We start from the raw sequence: 22,736 nt of genomic DNA, 5'->3' as shown, positions 1-22,736 counted from the left end.
TATATGATGTTTATCTTTTTACCAGTTATGAGTGAAACCAAAAGGAATGCAAAGAAAGCTCTAGAAGAATGAACGTGGTGATTCTGCTGGATTTAGTGATTTCCTGGTTTTAAAATCATCCAAATCCCAAGTAAGTAATGAGAGTTACTTGTACCTATGCTAAATTCCAAGGTGATGACTATGGCAGCTTCTAGATATATAGAGGTGAGTCATAAACTGAGGCTTACGTGTCCCCAAGATGTAAACAGTCTTTGACGTGGCTACTCAAGACATTGAGTTTATATGAATTGCCTATGAACTCTGTGAACTCGTAATAAAGAGAGTGTCACTGGACTGTGTTCAAGATATAACCATATGGGCCTCTCATGCAGACTCCACCCTGAGTTTCAACCAGTTTCAACAGACTTGAGATCTTTGTCAAGATGTGCTCCAGTACAAATGCTCCATGTCAAATACAGAGAGACCACTGCAGTTGTAAGTAAAACTAGGACTTAGTTTAAGGAATATCTTTATACAATAAAATATATAATGGGGGGAGGGTCAGGAAGATCCCATTGGAGAAGCAAATGGCTATCCACTCTAGTATTCTTGCCTGGAGAATGCCATGGACACAGGCTACATTCCGTGGGGTTGAAAGAGTCAGACACGACTGAGCAACTAGCACTTTTTTTTATGCAGAGGAGGGCTTCCCTGGTGGCTCAGACAGTAAAGAATCTACCTGCAAACTGGGAGACTTTTATTCAATCCCTGGGTGAGGAAGATGCCCTGGAGAAGGGAATGGCTACCCACCCCAGTACTCTTGGCTGGAGAATTCCATGGACAGTGGTGTCTGGTGGACTACAGTCCATTGGGGTCACAAAGATTCAGACACAACTAAGTGACTTTCACTTCTAAGCTTAATATATAGTATAATATTTAAAGGGCAGTCAATGTAATGCAGGGAAAAAACAGCTTTACTGAACTTTTTGTTACATTACTATTGCCTGTTTTATAAAGTCAGAGAAAACATTTTCTCATTGCAAGTTGATTCTATTTGAAAACTGAGCATCTCAGGTTTTTGAAGACTAGTGTTGAGAAGGCACATGGCTTTCTAAGTCAGAATCTTTTCAAATCAAATCCCTTATGATTATACAGTGGAAATAACAAATAGATTTAAGGGATTAGATTTGATAGACAGAGTGCCTGAAGAACTATGAACAAAGGTTAGTGACCTTCTACAGGAGGCAGTGATCAAAACCATCCCCAAGAAAAAGAAATGCAAAAAGGTAAAATGATTGTCTGTTGAGGCCTTATAAATAGCTGAGAAAAGAAGAGAAGTCAAAAGCAAAGGAGAAAAGCAAAGATACATCCATCTGAATGCAGAGTTCCAAAGAATAGCAAGAAGAGATAAGAAAACCTTCCTCAGTGATCAAGCCAAAGAAATAGAAGAAAACAACAGAATGGGAAAGACTAGAGATCTCTTCAAGAAAATTAGAGATACCAAGGGAATATTTCATGCAAAGATGAGCATAATAAAGGACACAAATGGTATGGACTTAACAGAAATAGGAGATAATAAGAAGCAGCAGCAAGAATACCCAGAAAGACTATACAAAAAAGGATCTTCATGACCCAGATAACCACGATGGTGTGATCACTCACCTAGAGCCAGACATCCCTGAGTATGAAGTCAAGTGGGCCTTAGGAAGCATCACTATGAACAAAGCTAGTGGAGGTGATGGAACTCAAGCTGAACTATTTCAAATCCTAAAAGATGATGCTGTGAAAGTGCTGCACTCAGTATGCCAGCAAGTTTGGAAAACTCAGCAGTGGTCACAGGAACAGGAAAAGTTCACTTTTCATTCTAATCCCAAAGAAGGGCAATGCCAAAGATTGTTCAAATTAGCACATAATGGCACTCATTTCACATGCTAGCAAGATAATGCTCAAAATCCTCCAAGTTAGGCTTCAACAGTAGATTAATAGAGAACTTCCAGATGTTCAAGCTGGATTTAGAAAAGGCAGAGGAACCACAGATCAAATTGCCAACATCCGCTGGATCATAGAAAAAGCAAGAGAGTTCCAGAAAAACATCTATTTATGCTTCATTGACTATGCCAAAGCCTTTGACTGTGTGGATCACAACAAACTGTGGAAAATTCTTAAAAAGACGGGAATACGGGACCAGCTTACTTGCCTCTTGAGAAACCTGTATGCAGGTCAAGAAGCAACAGTTATAATCAGACATGGAACAACGGACTGGTTCCAAATTGGGAAAGGAGTACATCAAGGTTGTATATTTTCACCCTGCTTATTTAACTTATATGCAAAGTACATCATGTGAAATTCCAGGTTGGATGAAGCACAAACTCGAATCAAGGTTGCCAGGAAAAATATTAATAACCTCAGATATGCAGATGACACCACACTTATGGAAGAAAGCAAAAAGGAACTAAAGAGCCTCTTGATGAATGTGAAAGAGGAGAGTGGGAGAAGCTGACTTAAAACTCACTATTAAAAAACTAAGATCATGGTATTCAGTCCCATCACTTCCTGGCAAACAGATGGGGAAACAATGGAAACAGTAACAGACTTTATTTTCTTGGGCTCCAAAATCATTGCAGATGGTGACTGCATGAAATTAAAAAATGCTTGCTCCTTGGAAGAAAAGCTATGACCAACCTAGACAGCATATTAAAAAGCAGAGGCATTACTTTGCTGACAATGGCCCGTCTAGTCAAGGCTATGGTTTTTCCAGTAGTCATGTATGGATGAGAACTGAAGGCTGAGCACCAAATAATTGATGCTTTTGAACTGTGGTGTTGGAGAAGACTCTTGAGAGCCCTTTGAATGAAAAGGAGATCAAACAGTTAATCCTAAAAGAAATTAGTCCTGAATATTATTCATTGGAAGGACTGATGCTGAAGCTCCAGTTCTTTGGCCCCCTGATGCAAAGAGTCAACTCATTGGAAAAGACCTGATGCTGGGAAAGATTTAAGGCAGGAGAAGGGGACGAAAGAGGATGAGATGGTTAGATGGCATCACCAACTCAATGAACAGGAGTCTGAGCAAGCTCCGGGATATGATAAAGGACAGGGAAGCCTGGCGTGCTGCAGTCCACAGGGTCACAAAGAGTTGGACACAACTGAGTGACTGAACAGCAAGCCAGAGGCTTGACTCAGTTATTGGAACATAGGTTATACTTCTCTCTAAGATGACTCGGGGAAGAAAGCAGGTTGATAATCATTCATCTGGATATTCTACTTGCACCATATAAAACTGGACCAGTTTCTCCAGTGGCCTCAACTTCCTTCCCTGGAAGCCATGGAGCAATAACTTTTAATTGGAGAATGATAAAACCAACCCACATTCCCACTTTGTTGAGAGGGTTAATTAATATGTATGCTTTAAAGACACTTTTAAAAAATGTATTTATTTTTATTTTCTGTGCTGGGTCCTCATTGCTGCACAGGCTTTTTCCTAGTTGTGGACAGCAGGGGCTGCTCTCTGGTTGTGATGTGCTGGATTCTCATTGTGGCGGCTTGTCTTGTGGAGCACGGGCTCTAGGACTTGTGGACCTCAGTAGTTGCATTTCATAGGCTCAGTAGTTGGCAGCTCTCGGGCTCTAGAGCACAAGCTCAATAGAGTGGCATACAGGTTTAGTTGCTCCAAGGCGTGTGGGATCTTCCCGGATCAGGGATTGAACCCAACTTTCCTGCACTGGCAAGCAGATTCTCTACCACTGAGCCACAAGGGTAGCCCTTAAAGACACTTTAAAAAAATTTTTAAATTAACTTATTTATTTTAATTGGAGGCTAATTACTTTACAATACTGTGGTGGCTTTTGCCATGCATGGACATGAATCAGCCACGGGTGTACATGTGTCCCCCACCCTGAACTCCCCGTCCCACTGCCCAAGATACTTCTTGTAATGAAGGATCTTTTCACTGAAATAATAACAATTGAAGTAATTTTTCTGTAAATCCATTAAGTGTATATAATGATACAATTGATAGGCACAAAAATTCTAGGTTATGGGCCTTATTTGATAACACAAGAAATTTAGTAATAATGACTTTAAAATATCTGAAGAATATATAATATTTGGAAGAATTATGATACTAAGCAGTGGTGAAGGAATGAAGGAATTAGAAAATTCTCATTTCTCAACCAATTTAGTAATAACTAATTAGGCAAGAAATAGGAATGGATGCTAGAACTAGCTGATGAGTTTGGCTTGAGGAACAGGATTTTACAGTCTCAAAAATTTCTCTTTGCAAAATAATTACTAATTCCAAAATGTCAAAAAAGTCATACTTTTACAGTAGAGAAGTCTCAGAGATACCATCTTATTCAAGTGATCAAAGTTAACATCACCAGTTAAGAGAACAGATGCTGTAATAAAATTTTTGCATCTTGTTTTATGTCCCTGCATATGTCTTGAGTAGAATTTGTATCCTATTGTTGAGAAAATTGTATAAATCTTAGTTATGTTGAATTGGTTCATGGCTTTTGGGCTCTACTATATCCTTCTACTTTTCTGTATACTCATTCTATAAATTTTTGAGAGTTTGGTATTGAATCTCCAACTAAAAATCTTAATTTGGCTATTTTAAGAAATAATTGTAATATTTAGTGGTACTATATGTAACTTTTTTTCTGTATTTTCCAAGTCTCCTTTAAATGTGTTATCATGCTTTCAAACTTTAAAAAATAAAAAAGAGGAAAAAAGTTAACATCATCAGTAATGAAAAAAATCAATACCATGTACCACACGATTAGATGTAAGGAAAATAGCACACCAACACTTCTGTGAAATTTTGTCCAAAAAAATGCATGACCTGGAGATAATTATGAGGAACCAGTAGATAAACCCTAGTTGAGGCTATATCTTCATAACAACTGACCTAAAATCTTCAAAAATGACATATTTGAGAAAGTTAAGAAAAGGAGGAGGAACTCTTCTAGAATAACTAGACGACAAGGTACCACAATTGATTCTAGATTACATCCCTGACGTGAACAGTATTGAGACAACTGGCCAACCTTGGACAAAGTCCCTGGGGAAAGGGTATACAGAAGTTTTTGTACTATTCTTGCAAAGTTTCTCTCAGCTTGAAATTGCTCCCACGTTAAAAGTGAAAAATAAAAATGTTGTAAAAGTCCTATTCTTTGATAGGACTCCAGTGATTGAATATCCCAACAGTCAAGTTCATAAAAGAAACAATCTGACACATTTGCATAACCAAGTTTAAACACTGAACACAAGGTAAGTGGTGACTCCCCACACACCTCACCAGTGAATCACCAGTGTGTGCTGTTATTGTTAGTACTTAACATTCATCCAGCGCCCACACTGTTGTACATAATAGAGCATAAGTAATGGCTTCCTCAAGGAGTTGTTCTAAAAAATAAAGATTTACATATACATAGGCACATATCTAAATACATTGTTATGAAGGGATGGGAAGTCATGGCTCAGACCTCACAAAGACAAAACTAGATTCAGGCTATTCCTCTCCTTTTTCTTTCAGGTTAAAGGAGGTACAAGCCCAGGTGTTCACACATTACCAAATTACTGCTCTGCAGTTTGAAAGGAATGATGATGGCATCCTGTTTGTGGTCATGGCCAGTTGAGTATGACACTACACCTGTGCAACTCCAGGCCATTAACATTTCAGCAAGGCTGTGTAATTAAAGTGGTAACTCGTATTAATTAGAAATACTGGTGACTTTCAGGATGCAGCAGAAGCCCTCTGTCCACCTGACTTTCAGTTACAAATGCGGTCAGAGGAACCCAATAAAGGCAGAACCTGGAGAAACTTGGGGGGCTGTCACTTATTTTAAATCAGAGCTCCCTGAACATTCCGCTCAGTAGCCAGGAGGTAAAATTTTAGTGCTGAATCTTGAAAAATCTCTTTAACTCTCTCATGTTTATGACAAAATCTACCCTTCCCTCTTCCAACAGTGTGTTTAAAAGAAACATTTGTTTATTATTATATAGAACACAGATTGCCATCTATAGAATTGGTGCAGATATAAATTGGAAAGAACCATAACTCATTTAAACCACTGAATCTCTGAAAATTACATCAATGACAGAAAGTCAGGAATTGTAGAGATCTTCTATGCAAATGGTATTATAAGTGGGACGCTTTGGAGAAAATTTTATTGGTAAACTAGTAGTAATAACAATAATAACTGAATGTTTACTAAGGGCAGGGCAAGATTCTAAACACCAACACAGAATGATTCTTATAATCCTCATAACCCTAAAAGGGCATATTATTGTTATTCCACTTTATAGTTGAAAATATTGTGACCCAGAAATGGTAAGTAACCTATCCTAAGTTGCACAGCTGATAAGTGGGCAAACAAGAATTTGAAGGCAGGCAGTTTGGGTCCAGAACCTAAGTTCTTAATGATAATATCATACCAGTCTAACTGTTAGAGAGCTTTACAAGTTATCACCATCACTATTCTAGTCCAACTTTTTCCATTCTATCTATCAGGTCAGAAATTACAACATTTTAAATCCAGGGAATTCAGAATAGTCACTCTAGGATATAAGTCAATCCAGCTATTGTTCAAAAAGTGTTAGTTAAATTAAAATGACACCAAGAATCAAAATATATTTGAGATGAAACTGATATTTTAATTTAATAACTGTAAATGTCAGGTAATTAAGACATGGATTAATGAGTAGAACATCAACATCAATTTTATTACTTTTTTAAGTGACAAAAGCTCTGTTTCCCACACCCTTCAATCCATACCCAGCCTTGTAGGCATACATGTATAAAGTAAGTGATTTAAACATTCAGTGTATCTAAAAACATCCCAAATTAAAGATAGCATCCGTAACCCAGGAAACAAATTTTTCTGATTCTTTTTTTAAAATGTTGATTAGATAATAAGGAATATAAAGCACTAAACTTTATCTTATACATTCTCTTTAAACTTCTCATACCTGTGTGTATGTGTTATATGTGTATATGAAATAATGTTAAATCTGTTCATGTATAAGTAAACAGGATTCATATTCTAAAGCATTCTAAACACTTGTATAGGTCAGTGGAAAACATCTCTGAAAAAAATATCTTTGACCATCTCTGAAAAAAAGTTCAGCTCAAGCAACTTTTGACATCAATGAGCATCAGCTCATTGACATCAATGAGCATGAATAATAATTAAAGTTTTAACTTTTTATCATTTATAATTTAATTAAGTTTTATATGTAGCAGTAACAGGATATAAATACTGGTGTGCATATACAGCAAATATAGTCTGGTTGGAATATATCTCTGTAACATAAACTGATGGATCTACTTTCTGAAATTCAAGAGGCCTAGATTCAACATGTAGCTTCACCAAACCATGTGACCTTGAGTAAGTTCCTTAACCATTTCAAGCTGACTTGCTCCTCTATAAACTGTGACAATGAAACTATTTATTTAAAGGATTGCATAGCTAATTTTAAGTTAAAAATCTAGGCCTAAAAAAAACAAGATCTTGGGGGGAAAAACCTAACATTAATATGTCAGAGGGCCTTCAGGGACTGAGAATCTACCTGCCAATGCAGGAGATGCAAGAGACGTGGGTTTGATTCTTGGGTCGGGAAGATCCCCTGGAGCAGGAACGGCAACCCACTCCAGTATGCTTGCCTGGAGAATTCCGAGAACGGTGGAGCCTGGTGGCTATAGCCAATGGGGTCACAAAGAGTCGGACATAACTGAGCATGCACAGGCAGGCACACAGGGGCTAAGAAAGTGAGATTAAAGCAACACTTGAAGCCAGTAACCAGGCAGAATTCAGTTCAGAGTAACAGTGGAGATGGAGATAAAACCACCTTAGAAGACATTGTATGAGAAGAGATGACAAAAGAAATAACTTATTTAAGATCATCTTAAAATAGGAATCAGATTTATGTCAATTGTTAAAACTATAGTATTTTTCTATTGCTTCTATAATAAAATTAGTAATTTTTACTCCTCTTCAGACCAAACTTCCAGTTAAGAGAAGCTAGAAAAGCTATACAATTTTTGTTTTTAAATCTATCTGAAAGTATCAGAGAGTTACATTGAGGATTGGGGGAGGGACCCAAAAGGAAAAGGAAACCCAGAGAGATAATCTAAATTCTCTTAACTGCCAGTAACAGAAGTAAATTTTCTTGGAGCTTCAAAAACACTGAAACTGTACTTATAATGTATGGTAGTCAGTCAAAATAAAACCAGAAATACAAAAGTTATTAAATTAAATACAAAATGTGATTAAAAAAACAAGACGACAAACAGTATCCCAGATAACCAAATGTTGGTGTTATTAATACCTGACAGGCACTTCAAGCCATATATTCAAGAAGCACTACAAATCCCAAGCAAAAGAGATATAAGAAAACCCCTCCCTAGGCACATTGTCAAACTGCAAAAATTAAAAAAAAAAAAAAATCTTGCAAGCAGAGAATAAGACATACAACTTCTTCAATAAAAGGCAAAAATTATACTAAGAGCTAACCTCCCAACAAGAACAATGGAAGTAAGAAGACAATAGAATGACTTGATTTAAAGTAACCAAAAAAAAAACAAACAAACTCAAAGCCAAAACTGCCAACCTAAAATTCTATCACACAATCAAAATGTCCTTTAACAAAAGCAAAATAAATATCTTCAGAAATCAAAAATGGATGGATTTGCTAACAGCAGATCATACTCGAGAAAATATTAAAGGAAGTTCTTCAGGCAGAAGGAAAATGATCCCAGATTATATCTCAAGAGAGTCAATAAAAAATGGAGAGCAAAAAAGAAAAAATATGCAACTAATAGGTACTTGGAGGTTCTTAAAGGTGTAGAACTAAAATATACAACAATAACTCATATATCACAAGGGGGGTAAATATAGTTAAAGAGTGTTCTATCTTTTAACCAAGAAGGAGCTACTATATGGCACATGGAGCTCTGCTCAGTGTTACATGGCAGCCTGGAGCGGAGGGGAATTTGGGGGAGAATGGATACATGTACCTGTGTCCTGGGTGTTCACTGGAAAGACTGATGCTCAAGCTGAAACTCTAATACTTTGGCCACCTCATGCGAAGAGTTGACTCATTGGAAAAGACCCTGATGCTGGGAGGGATTGGGGGCAGGAGGAGAAGGGGATGACAGAGGATGAGATGGCTGAATGGCATCACCGACTCGATGGGCATGAGTTTGGGTAAACTCCAGGAGTTTGTGATGGACAGGGAGGCCCGGCGTGCTGCGATTCATGGGGTCACAAAGAGTGGACACGACTGAGCGACTGAACTGAACTGAACTGAACTGAACATGTATGGCTGAGTCCCCTTTGCTGCTCACCTGAAACTAACAAAATATTGTTAATCGGCTATACTCCAAATTTAAATAAGTTAAGAAATTTTTTTTTTTATTTAAGAAATGTTTTATTTTTTTGTATTGTCGAAAAAGTAGAATTGGCAAAAGTACTAATTTATTTTAGCCTTCAGTAAATCAAGGATGCATGTGGTAATTATGGTAATCACAAAAAGAATAGTAGAACAATTTGTAACAAAGTTCATAGAGGGGAAAAGTAATAAAAATGCTTGAAAAGAAGCGGGGGAAGGATATTAAAAGGAAACAGAAACAGTCAAACAAATGCAAAAATACAGTAGATTTACAGGCAGCAGTAATTTGCAATCAAGTGCATAAAGAGTAAATAAAAGCAAACTAAGTACTCTAGTTCAAGACATCACTTGGCTGACCCTGGTGGCTCAAACAATTAAAGAATTCACATGCAATGCAGGAGACCTGGGTTTGATTCCTGGGTCAGGAAGATCCTCTGGAGAAGAGAATGGCAGTCCACTCCAGTATTTCTGCCTGGAGAATCCCATGGACAGAGGAGCCTGGAAGGTTATAGTCCACAGGGTCACAAAGAGTCAGATATGACTGAGCAACTAAGCATTGTGGATAAACGTCTTCTCCTGATCTTTCAGCTTCACATCCTGCCATTCTTTCTTTTCTCACTAGTTCTCACCATACTAGTTTACACTCAGTTCTCAAATACACTAAGTGATTTTTCATGTCACGTCCTTTGCATATACTGTTCCCACTGCCTGAAATGCTTTTCCCTCTGGTCTTCCCATAGCTCTTTAGATAGATCTGAAAAATCTTCACGTACTTTACTAAAAGGAAGTCAGTCACATGGTTTTCTACTCCTCAGCTTTTTGTTTCCTTCATAGCATTTTTCACATTTTATATTTATATTGCTAACTAATTTCTGACTAACCCCTAAAAAGTTAAGCTTCATTCATTTGTAAATTATGTATATATGTGAGTGTTTAGTATGTGTGTGTGCCCTGGACTGTTTCAAGGGCTAAGGATATAACACTGGATAAATTCCCTGTCCGAGTGGACCTACTTTCTAGTACAGGATATTATCACCATGTTAACGTGAGAAGGCTGTGCAACTCACAGAAATGAAGTAACTTGCATTCAGACACACAGCAGATATATAATGTCAAGACCATGATTTAAACTCACCCTAAAATTTAAAACAAGCACCCATTTTTTAGCATGAGAAGTTGCTGACAGATTCACCAAAAAGGACCGTCTTTGTCTACCAAACGGAAAGACTGAAAGTGTTTTATTTATTTGAATAATCACATGTGTAAAGGATTTAGTATAATCCATTTGCATTGCCCATTTTTTTCAGGTGCTGCTCTTATTATAAGCCTTTGATATTTCCTTATCATACCTGTTAGTCCGAAAATAACTGGCTATGATCATGATCACTCAAAATTCCCAAAAGGATTACAGCAAAGCAACAGGGCAGTCACTACTTAGTACTTCTCTAAATCTCTAAGTGGTCTCTATCTTTTGTGAGATAAGCAGAACTCCCTGAGAACTTCTAAAAGATTTTATGCCACGTAGCATAAAGTATATGCAAGTTCACAAGAAAAAAAGTACTTATTCCATTTCCCTGAGCTCTCTAATTCTCCCTAAGCCATCTGATGTAAAACATTCCCGGGTCAGACAATTTCTCAGTTTAGTTAGTTAGACATCAATGTCAAGCAATAAAAAAAATTTTTATCATATAGAAGAAAAGGGATCAAAGGTAACCAGGTAAATCTCTACTTCGCCAGTTCTACTTATGATTCTTTTATTCCCATCACTGTAAGAACTATCCCTCTGTCATGTCCAATAAAACAATGGTTGCCAAATCTGGCTGATTTAGGTGTGTTAAAAACCTAAGAAGAGTTAGAATATAATTATCGGCTTCATCCCTGAGAGATTTGATTCACAATGTCTGAGGTAGAGTCTAGGGATATTAAAATGGTCCTTAAGCCAATCTGAAGTCCAGTGTGGAAAATGCTATTCTAGGGAATTCCATTTTGTCTTTGATCCATTTCAGGGCATCTATAGATAGATGACAATTTACAGATAGTGATGGAGAAGGGAATGGCAAACCACTTCAGTATTCTTGACTTGAGAACCCCATGAACAGTATGAAAAGGCAAAAAGATAAGACACTGAAAGATGAACACCCCAGGTCAGTAGGTGCCCATATACTTCTGGAGATCAATGGAGAAATAACTCCAGAAAGAATGAAGGGAAGGAGCCAAAGCAAAAACAATGCCCAGTTGTGGATGTGACTGGTGATAGAAGCAAGGTCCAATGCTGTAAAGAGCAAGATTGCATAGAAATCTGGAATGTTAGGTCCATGAATCAAGGCAAATTGGAAGTGGCCAAACAGGAGATGGCAAGAATGAACATCAACATTTTAGGAATCAGAGAACTGAAATGGACTAGAATGGGTGAATTTAACTCAGATGACCATTGTATCTATTACTGTGGGTAAGAATCCCTTAGAAGAAATGGAGTGGCCATCATAGTCAACAAGAGAGTCAGAAATGCAGGACTTGGATGCAATCTCAAACTGACAGAATGATCTCTGTTAATTTCCAAGGCAAACCATTCAGTATCACCCTAACCCAAGTCTATGCCCCAACCAGTAATGTTTAAGAAGCTGAAGTTGAATGGTTCTATGAAGGCCTACAAGACCTTCTAGAACTAACACCCAAAAAAGATGTCCTTTTCATTATAGGGCACTGGAATGTAAAAGTAAGAAGTCAAGAAATACCTGGAGTAACAGGTAAATTTGGCCTTGGAGTACAGAATGAAGCAGGGCAAAGGCTAACAGAGTTTTGCCAAGAGAACACACTGGTCATAGCAAACACCCTCTTCCAAGAACACGAGAAGACTCTACACATGGACATCACCAGATGGTCAACACCGAAATCACACTGATTATATTCTTTGCAGCCAAAGATGGAGAAGCTCTATATAGTCAGTAAAAACAAGATCAGAAGCTGACTGTGGTTCAGATCATGAACTCCTTATTGCCAAATTCAGACTTAAATTGAAGAAAGGAAAACCACTAGACCATTCAGGTATGACCTATATCAAATCCCTTACGATTATACAGTGGAAGTGAGAAATAGATTTAAGGGACTAGATCTGATAGACAGAGTGCCTGATGAACTATGGATGGAGGTTCATGACATTGTATAGGAGGCAGTGATCAAGACCATCCCCAAGAAAAAGAAATGCAAAAAAGCAAAATGGCTGCCTGAGGAGGCCTTACAAAGAGCTGTGAAAAGAAGAGAAGTGAAGGGTAAAAGAGAAAAGGAAGGATACATCCATCTGAATGCAGAGTTCCAAAGAATAGTAAGGAAAGACAAGAAAGCCTTCCTCAGTGATCAGTGCAAAGAAATAGAGGAAAACAACAGAATGGGAAAGACTAGAGATCTCTTCAAGAAAATTAGAGATACCAAGGGAACATTTCACGCAAAGATCAGCTCAATTAACGACAGAAATGGTATGAACCTGACAGAAGCAGAAGATATTAAGAAGCGATAGCAAGAATACACAGAACTATACAAAAAAGGTCTTCATGAACCAAATAATCACGATGCTGTGATCACTCACCTACAGCAAGACATCCTGGAATGTGAAGCCAAGTGGGCCTTAGGAAGCATCACGACGAACAAAGCTAGTGGAGGTGATGGAATTCCAGTTGAGCTATTTCAAATCCTGAAAGATGATGCTGTGAAAGTGCTGCACTCAACATGCCAGCAAATTTGGAAAACTCAGCAGTGGCCACAGGACTGTAAAAGGTCAGTTTTCACTCCAATCCCAAAAAAAAGCAATGCCAAAGAATGCCCAAACTACCGCACAACTGAACTCATCTCACAGGCTAGTAAAGTAATGCTAAAAATTTACCAAGCCAGGCTTCAACAGAATGTGAACCATGAGCTACCAGATGTTCAAGCTGGTTTTAGAAGAGGCAGAGGAAACAGAGATCAAATTACCAACATCCGCTGGATCAGCAAAAACCAAGAGAGTTCCAGAAAAACATCTTTTTCTGCTTTATTGACTATGCCAAAGCCTTTGACTGCGTGGATCACAATAAACTGTGGAAAATTCTGAAAGAGATGGGAATACCAGACCACCTGACCTATCTCCTGAGAAATCTGTATGCAGGTCAGGAAGCAACAGTTAGAACTGGACATGGAACAACAAACCGGTTCCAAATCGGGAAAGGGAGTACGTCAAGGCTGTATATTGTCACCCTGCTTATTTAACTTATATGCAGAGTAGTACATAATGAAAAACTCTGGGCGGGAAGAAGGACAAGCTGGAATCAAGATTGCCAGGAGAAGTATCAATAACTTCAGACATACAGATGACACCACCACCTTATGGCAGAAAACAAAGAAGAACTAAAGAGCCTCTTGATGAAAGTGAAAGAAAAGAAGAGACTGAGTCTACCCAAACTCATGTCCATTGAGTAGGTGATGCCATCCAGCCATCTCATCCTCTGTCATCCCCTTCTCCTCCTGCCCCCAATCCCTCCCAGCATCAGGGTCTTTTCCAATGAGTCAACTCTTCTCATGAGGTGGCCAAAGTATTGGAGTTTCAGTTTCAGCATCACTCCTTCCAATGAACACCCAGGACTGATCTCCTTTAGGATGGACTGGTTGGATCTCCTTGCAGTCCAAGGGACTCTCAAGAGTCTTCTCCAACACCACAGTTCAAAAGCATCAATTCTTTGGCACTCAGCTTTCTTTATAATCCAACTCTCACATCCATACATGACCACTGGGAAAACCACCGCCTTGACTAGACAGACCTTTGTTGACAAAGTAATGTCTCTGCTTTTTAATATGCTATCTAGATTGGGCATAACTTTCCTTCCAAGGAGTAAGCGTCTTTTAATTTCATGGCTGCAGTCACCATCTGCAGTGATTTTGGAGCCTCAAAAAATTAAGTCTGACACTGTTTCCACTGTCTCCCCATCTATTTCCCATGAAGTGATGGGACCCGATACCATGATCTTAGTTTTCTGAATGTTGAGCTTTAAGCCAACTTTTTCACTCTCCTCTTTCACTTTCACCAAGAGGCTTTTTAGTTCCTCTTCACTTTCTGCCATAAGGATGGTGTCATCTGTATATCTGAGGTTATTGATATTTCTCCCAGCAATCTTGATTCCAGCTGTGCTTCTTCCAGCCCAGCGTTTCTCATGATGTACTCTGCATATAAGTTAAATAAGCAGGGTGACAATATACAGCCTAATTTAACCATAAATAGAGATAATAACTACAGAGAGTTGAAATACATCAAATTTAAATGGGTAAAGTTATAATTATATTCAAAGGCCTCCCAGGCAGTGCAGTGGTAAAGAATCTACCTGCCAATTGAGGAGCTGTGGGTTCAATTCCTGGGTCAAGAAGATCTCTTGAAGAAGGAAATGGCAACCCACTCCAGTGTTCTTGCCAGAGAAATCCCATTGACAAAGGAGCCTGGCGGGCTATAGTCAGTTCATGGGATTGCACAGAATTGGACATGACTGTGCACTAACACGCACACCTTGCACTTCCTTTAAGAACCAAACATCAGGAGAAGCAAATCATCACTGGGAGAAAGTTTCTTATCAGCCAGTCCTGTCCAATGCAATAGCCACATTCATTTGCGGGCTATTTAAATTTAATAAAATTTAAAATTATAGGACCTTCCTGGCAGTCCCGTGGTTACAACTTTGCCTTCCAATAAAGGAAGTGCAGATTTGATCCCTGGTCAGGGAGCTAAGATCCCCCACACCTTGCGGCCAAGAAACCAAAACATAAAACAGAAGCAATACTGTAACAAATTCAATAAAGACTAAAAATGGTCCACATTAAAAAAAAAAAAATCCTAAAAAAAAAGTAAAATTATGTTCCTCAATCACACCAGCCACACTTTAAGCATTCAATAACCACATGAGGCTAGCGGCTACCACACTGGATAGTGTAGATACAAACTATTTCTGTCATCAGAGAGTGTTATTAGATGTAGTTGTATAAGACAATTTCCATCAATGACCACTACCAGCACAAAAAGGAACACACATGGTACCTACGGGTGAAAGTATAAAATATTACCTTTAAAGTAGTCTTGGGGAAACAAAGAATAGTGAGAGTCCATGCAAAGAACATGTTAGACACCAAAAGGGAGATGCATTCAGCAAGATCTCAAGTGTGGGAAACTATACAAAAATAAATTGCAGTGGGGGGAGGGAGAAGGCAGGGACAGAAAGAATAAGGAGACAGGGAGATGGAAGAAGAGAGGAAGAATTGGGTGTGGGGGGACAGGAAAAGAGAGAAAGGATGTATACAGACATATCAACCAATCATAATATATGTACAATTACTGATTGAATCTTGAAAATGAGACTGACCAAAAGTTGATCATTGGTGAAAGTAATCCTTGAGAGATACCTATGAATTCATTATGGTATTCTACTTTTGCATAAGCTTGAAATTTCTTGTCATAAAAAGTTAAAAGATTTGTTTTCAAACTAGAGCATCATTAAAATGAATCAACTCCAGCATCTGTCCTCAACCACCCATGTTTTAGAAGGCTGCACTTCTTAAGATATTTAGCACAGTTCACAAGCAAAGCTCCCTTCTTTGGCTTATATGCACGTGGATATATAAAAAGGTGTAGGATGTTATACTTAGGAGAGTGTTTTTGTTGGCATTGATTAAAGTTCATTAAACAAGGTTTTACTGAATGTCTACTACAACCCAGACACTGCACTTTTGAAAAAGCACTTTTTAAAAAGGTCTGAATTTTATAGTATTGAAACTGTTTGAATTTATCAACTATATCATACTGTCTCTCAACATATACAGATTTGTACTGGTTAATAATAATATGTATCAAGTTCTTATCAAATGCTTGGTGGTAATGTGCTAAATAACTTACATTATTTCATCAGTCTTCTCAAAATTCTACGCAATTGTCTTTATTTTACCACGAAGAAATTCACACCATGAGAAGTTTCAAAGAACTTGCCAGAAGGCCACCTGTGTAACAGTGGGAGAGCCAGGACATGAACACCCATCTAACCTCAGATCTCATATGCTCTTTTTAGACAGTACACCTAACATCCTCCTAAACTACTCTCCTGGATAGGTATTCTTACATGTCTATCTCATATTCACAGAATGACACACGCTTCAGTCATGGTTTGTTGCGATTATTTTTTCTAATTGTCACATATTTTAATACGAACTTTATGATTAGTTTAACATGGTACATTGGTTCATATTAAGCTTTAAACATCCTTGCCTTCCATGTAATTTGTAACTGAATCTGGTCTCTAAATCACATTGCTCTCACTCTATTCAAGTTGATTCTTTGAAACTAAGTGTCATATTTAATATTCTGCTTAAGTCCTACTGTGGTAAAACACACATAAACTTTTCTATTTAGTTATTTTTAGATGTATACTTCAGTGACTATTCAGTATTTTCACTAAATGTTGCACAAACATCACTCCTCCCACAGGATGTTCTGCTAAATTTAAACCCTAAATGCAAATTCCAACCTCAAATGATGGTATACTCAAGATTCCAAGTTCTTCTAACTAAATATTGACCGTTACATCATCAAAAGTTTAAAGAAACATTCTTTTGCATCTTTGTTATTGCTGAAGAAACCATTTTGTTTACATCATTGATGAAATTCTATTAAATAGAATCTTGCAACACTCTACCCTCTAAAGACCTTTTTCCAGGTCAACATGAATAATTAATGAAACATTCTTTAAGTGTCAAATGCCTTGTACCAACAAAAACATTTCACATCCCCCCTTTCCCTCTGTTCAGAAACCATCATCCTTCTATACATACAAATATATATTTATACCAATAACTTCATTTTTGGCTTCTAATGCTGTATTTTTCCATGATTACTTCTTAGTAATCTTTGCTGGCTAGTTAAGCATATAACTTTTTCTTTTCTAAATGTTTATAATCTAATTTAGAGCAACTATGGGCATTTAAAATTAAGTCTTAGTATCAAAACCTTTTTTTAAAAATATTTTTGATAGCAATTTAGATTTAGCCACTGCAGTTCTTAATATTTGGTATTAAATCAAATAAATTCAAATATAAGGAAATACTTTAGAAATATACTTTAGAAAAGGTGTACCTGAATTAAAAAAATAGATATAAAAGTATTGTCTAATCCATGGCTAATTCATGTCAATGTATGACAAAAACCACTACAATATTGTAATTAGCCTCGAACTAATAAAAATAAATGGAAAAAAAAAGTCTAAACAGTTCAGGGTTTATTTCAAGACTCCTTATTACCCTATCCTATACTATCAACAGCTAAAATAGGTGGTGAAGAAACTGAACTTAGCAAACTGGAAAATTTTATGAGTTTTCTAGTTGAAAATGTGTTTTATAAATAAAAACTAATATAGTGTCCATACCATTTCTCTTTTCTTATTGTTCACTAAATATGGAATTCTTAGATAATGTAGATTTGCTTATCAAGTTCTTGCAAAGTAAGACTAACACCTAAACCCTCAAGAGATAGTTATAACTGTACTATTTTACACAGAACTACATACAGGAAGGCTGAAAACCTAAACTGATTCAGATTTTTTCTCAGCAAGTTTTATTAATCCACCCTGGATCTAAATTGATTCAGATTTTTCTCTCAGCAAGTTTTATGACTCCATCTTGGATCTAGTGAGTATAGAGCATACATCATGATTTCACAGAGTGAGGGTAATAAAAAAGGTTCTCCCAGAAAGCCACTTCTTAGTGACTGTGTCGCATGACTATAGGACCATGAAACCCAGCTTTCAAAGTTGTTTCCAACTACTACTGAGTAACTCTATCAAAAGTGTAAATATATACATTGAAACTCAAAGCCAAACACTTCTCCTATTGCCTCAAGTAGTTTATTGGTAGTTATTATCCACATTTCTATAAATAGAAACATTCTAAGTGACTGTCACTAGTGCAGGTATTAATACACTTAACACGTGAAGGCTCCACGGGAAGCTACTTCATTGTGTGTTTAACAAGGACCAAGTTTCCAAAAACTCCATTTAAAAAAAAAAAAAGAAAAAGTAACAACAACAACAACAAAAAGCCCAAACCAAACCCTGCTAGCAAAGTGCATTTCTTTTGGTTATCTTCAAAACAAATAGGTGTTGGCGTTAACACACAGAAGTCAAGTTGATTTGCTAACATGTCATCACGGGAAGCAAGTCTTCACCTGCAGATAAGAATTAGGTAAAGGTTTGCCCTCCTTTTAATTTAGAGCATTTTCTGGAGTCCAACATAAACAGTTCTAGTGAATTTTCACAAAACACAGCGTTGCTACTTTCCCCTTCATTTTCTATAATCGCAATTCTTATCTGCAGTACTGTATCATTTCCCTCTACCTTATAATAAGGACTAGACTGCCTGTATAACACTGTTGTTTGTAAACAAAAAAATTAAAGCTCAGAGCACATAAGGATATCGCTTACATTTTCACTGCACAGTGCATTAGGTGGTGTTTATAAAGCTTCTGCTCTTCTCAAAACACTACAAAAATATATGAAAAACCACATCTGTGTTCAGCCAGCAAATAAAACAAATAATTTACAACTGGAATACTTTAGAGACCAGGTATTATAATTACATCCTCTTGACTGAATTAATCAATTGCCTTCTTCATAAATCCATATACATATCAAAGCATATGCCTTTAAGATTAGTCTACATGCCCAAATCTACTATATAAGAGTTATTACTTTAGGTTCTTCAACTAAAAGTGATTCTGACAACAAAATATTTCAACAGCCCTAAGCCCCCCAAAAGGTGTTTTAAACCTGACCGTGTAAAAAGATGCATAGCTGTTTCTAAAAAGTAAAAGACTATACACCAAAACATGCTTTGTCAGAAAAACTAATCCATGCACTTGAATATGCCCTAAATACCTTTTTATTATTTGAAGTCAGACCAACTTAAACATCATCTAGAATTAACATATAGCATTAGAGTATTTAATTCCAGAAAATGTCAAGATTCATTTGGCCAAATCTTAAGAAACCAAACACTTCCTCTTTGTCCCTGACTGGTTGGACCAATGTGATCAATATAACTGTATATATAATAATCTACTTTAACATTTCCCTTCATGAGCACTTTATCTTAACATACAAAGCCTTGTATACAATTTCTTTGCAACGGCTTCCCCTGCCCCCCAAAGGTGTAAGCACAAAACACTAGGCAGACACTCTTCAAAGTTTTATTTCACTAACTTCAAGTCAAATTTCCCTAACTGTTTTCTGGTCAATTTTCTATCCTTGCTTGGCTTCCCAAAATGGCAGTACCAGAAGATTTGTGGGGTAGGGAGAAGAGACCATTTTAAGAAGCACTGCATTTACTCATCTTCCACAAGGCAACAGAGTTGGACATCTGATTGTTCAACAAAACAAAGCTTTAACAGCATCCAGGAAGGCAGGCAGGCAAACCAGGCTGAAGACACTCTTCCATTTGTCAAAATCAGACCAGAGAAAACCTACTCCACACAGATATAAAAGGTATCACCATTCATCTTTTCTTTTTCTGTTGCCGCAACATTTTTCTTCTTTTAATTATCATATCATGTAGTTTCTCAAGTCCTTCCTTCAGTCCATCACCTATGATTGCACAGGTGGGCTGCAAATGCCAGGGAGTTGATGAGCTCAGTTCACCCATTGCTAACAATTTCTCAATTTCTGAGAGAGACAGTGAGTTCCTCAGGTCTTGTTTGTTAGCAACTATAAGCACAGGGACCCCTTGATTTTCTGATATCCTTGTTATTTTATGAAGTTCAGTTTTAGCTTCTTCCATCCTTTCAACATCAACAGAGTCCACGACAAACACAATGCCGTCGGTGCATCTGGTATATGACTTCCACAGTGGCCTTAACTTCTCCTGACCACCTACATCCCAGAAGTGGAAAGTGACTGTTTTAGAATTTCCCAAGGTTACCTTAATTTTTTCCGTGTTAAATCCTTTGGTAGGCACGGTATTTACAAATTCATTGAACTGCAGCCTGTATAACACGGTTGTCTTTCCAGCACAGTCCAAACCCAGGATGACAATGTGGAAGGACTGAAATGAAGGCAGGCTGGACAGGATAGAAGTCTGGTCTGACAGTCCATTCCCCATTTCCAGTTGCAGAGAAGTGTTCCAAATTGAAATGCTTTCTTCTTACTCTTTAAGAACTTCTCTTCCTAGGAGATCCAGTTACCAGACTGCTGAGGGGGAAAATGAATGTTATTCTTGTGAAATAATGTACAACTGTTATTCTCTCTTCCTGCTAAAATAAGCGACACGAGGAACTTGATAAATAAAAGTTGCCTCAGTAAACAAACCAAATGAGATAAGAATCATACGCAAACCGAGGCGAACGACAGAATAAGCACTGCCACTGAAATTCTTTAACATTCACTGAAATTACAGTAATATGTACTTTACTCCTCTGGGTCCCTAGATCTCAGAGACCTCATACAGAGACAATCTACCAGCAACTGATCCAAGTCACAGTAACCACGTAAGTGCCTTTTTTTTTTTTTTTTGGCAGAAAATTTGTAACATAATCTGATCCTCAGGATCTAATTCCACAAGCTTAACAGCATACCCAAGGTCACTATTATCTTATGCCCGCCACCCGCTCCCAAAATACAATGTTCTCACCTCCTGAACTGGAGCGTGGGTCCAAATGAGAAAGCATTGGTAGGCTTCTCGACACGGGCGGACAAGCACCCCACGCCCGCTCAGCTTAGCTCTCCAGGAAGCTCTGGCGGTTGCAGCCCTAGAAACCTTGGTTCCAGACTCGGACCACGCCCCCCCCTCACGGCCCACCCCCGAGCCCGAATCCCATTGGTCCCCGGCGTCAGCGCGTCCACGCCACGCCCGCCCCCGCGCCCTAATTGGTGAGAGTAACTGCCGCTCCCCGCGCGGCGCAGTGGGGCTCTCCCTCGGACCAAAAGCACCACCTGTTGCCCTAGAGTTAGAAAACAGGGCGCCTGCAGAGGGAGCCGAGCGACCCCTGCAGGGGAAAGGGAGATTCGGCCGGCCAGCCAGGTCCCCTCCACCCCGCTCGCTCCGCCCGCTCGGGCGCACCTGCAGCGCAGCCCAAGGACGCCGCGCCGAGGTGCTCACACCCGAGGCCCTTGGTCACCGCCGGCATGTTAACTCCTTCTCCTCTGGCCGGAGGGTCCTCCCCACGGCCGCGCAGGCCCCCAGGCGTGACTGATCCGAGCTGGTGCACCCGCCGGGGAAGGCCCGCTACCCTCGCAGCACGATCCCCTCGTCTGTTCCCTCCGCTCCCGGCCGACAGGTCTCCCTCAGCAGGGCGTGGCCACATCAGTCGCCCGTCCCGCTCCGGCTCACCTGACTGAATGTCCTTCCCGCGCCCGGATCCAGCGTGACTCTCTGCCACTCGGGAGTGCGTTGATACCAGCGGGAGGGCGCCGGCGAGGCCTGGGCGGTGGCAGGGGACGAGACGCCGCTTCCAGGGACGCTGGCCCGGCGCCGGGCAGCCCTAACGGTGCTCTGCCGACCGCCCCCGGCGCCTGCCGGGGCCCCGCCCCCTTCCCGTGCGCGCCCGGGCGCGGGCCAGTGGGGGGCGCGCCGGAGCCGGGTCTCCTAGCAACGGCAAAACAGGGTCAAGTTCAAACCGACCTGGAGCTGGCCAGCGGCGGGTGGGTGTGGTGGGGTTTCCGGTCTCAGCGCCGAGAGCCGCAGCTGTTTCACAAGCTTACTGCAGCCGGCCGGCCGCAATCTTCGGGTGGGCGCCACCCTCCACCGCCTAGCCTCAAGGCATCCTATGGCGTCTTCAGGGCGGTGGCCGGTGACTCGGGGTCAGGGATTTCAGAGGACTCCGGACGGGCGGGCCCCTTATGTAACGGGGTGACGTGGACGTGCCCAGTAGCTGCCCGGAGAGTCCTGGGCCAGACTGATGTCTGTAACACATCCTCCTTACGCAGAGCAAATAAATGCTCTCTGCCACGTGATCCTAGCAACATCTCGGTGAGGTGGCGACAGGTAGAAATATGCCGGTTTTTACAGACGAGGAAATCCTCTCGTTTCAGGTAATACAAGGAAAATTAGTAGTGGTCCTGGAATTTATCCGCTGATCACTAAATCCATAATGCTTTCCCTGGATAAGTTTGACTCATTGCAACAGTGTGCCTGACCCATAAGTGTGCAAATATTTATTGAACACTTAACAGGCAGTAGACACAATTCTGTGTGTCTGAGGATAGAATGGTGAGCAAATCTGACCTTGTCTCCGCGCTCGTGAAATACTGAAGTCCGTGAGAGAAAAAGAAAGTAACTAAATGTCCACATGAATAAATTTAATTACAAAACATGATCACTGAA

The 22,736-nt window shown here is 39.3% G+C and overlaps 1 protein-coding gene across 4 annotated transcripts; it reads right to left on the bottom strand.

Annotated features, from left to right (window-relative positions):
• Positions 1-17,480: 17,480 nt before the first annotated feature.
• ARL4A (ADP ribosylation factor like GTPase 4A) lies at positions 17,481-22,249 on the bottom strand. 4 transcript variants are annotated; one of them, XM_065939607.1, is made up of 3 exons: positions 21,744-22,249; positions 21,045-21,162; positions 17,482-20,605 (listed from the first exon to the last, which is right to left on the bottom strand). In XM_065939607.1, the coding sequence occupies exon 3, from the start codon at positions 20,514-20,516 to the stop codon at positions 19,914-19,916; it is 603 nt and encodes a 200-aa protein (XP_065795679.1). In that variant the 5' UTR covers positions 20,517-20,605; positions 21,045-21,162; positions 21,744-22,249; the 3' UTR covers positions 17,482-19,913. The 4 variants fall into 4 exon arrangements, with proteins under 4 accessions (XP_065795681.1, XP_065795682.1, XP_065795679.1 ...); XM_065939608.1 differs by having other exon boundaries at positions 17,483-20,602; positions 21,744-22,248; XM_065939609.1 differs by lacking the exon at positions 21,045-21,162 and having other exon boundaries at positions 17,481-20,605.
• Positions 22,250-22,736: the final 487 nt, after the last annotated feature.

Source organism: Muntiacus reevesi, chromosome 6, assembly GCF_963930625.1.
Source record: "Muntiacus reevesi chromosome 6, mMunRee1.1, whole genome shotgun sequence".
NCBI classification, from domain to species: domain Eukaryota; kingdom Metazoa; phylum Chordata; class Mammalia; order Artiodactyla; family Cervidae; genus Muntiacus; species Muntiacus reevesi.
Note: the sequence above shows the minus strand (reverse complement) of the source record. Positions and strands in the feature narration are given on the sequence as shown.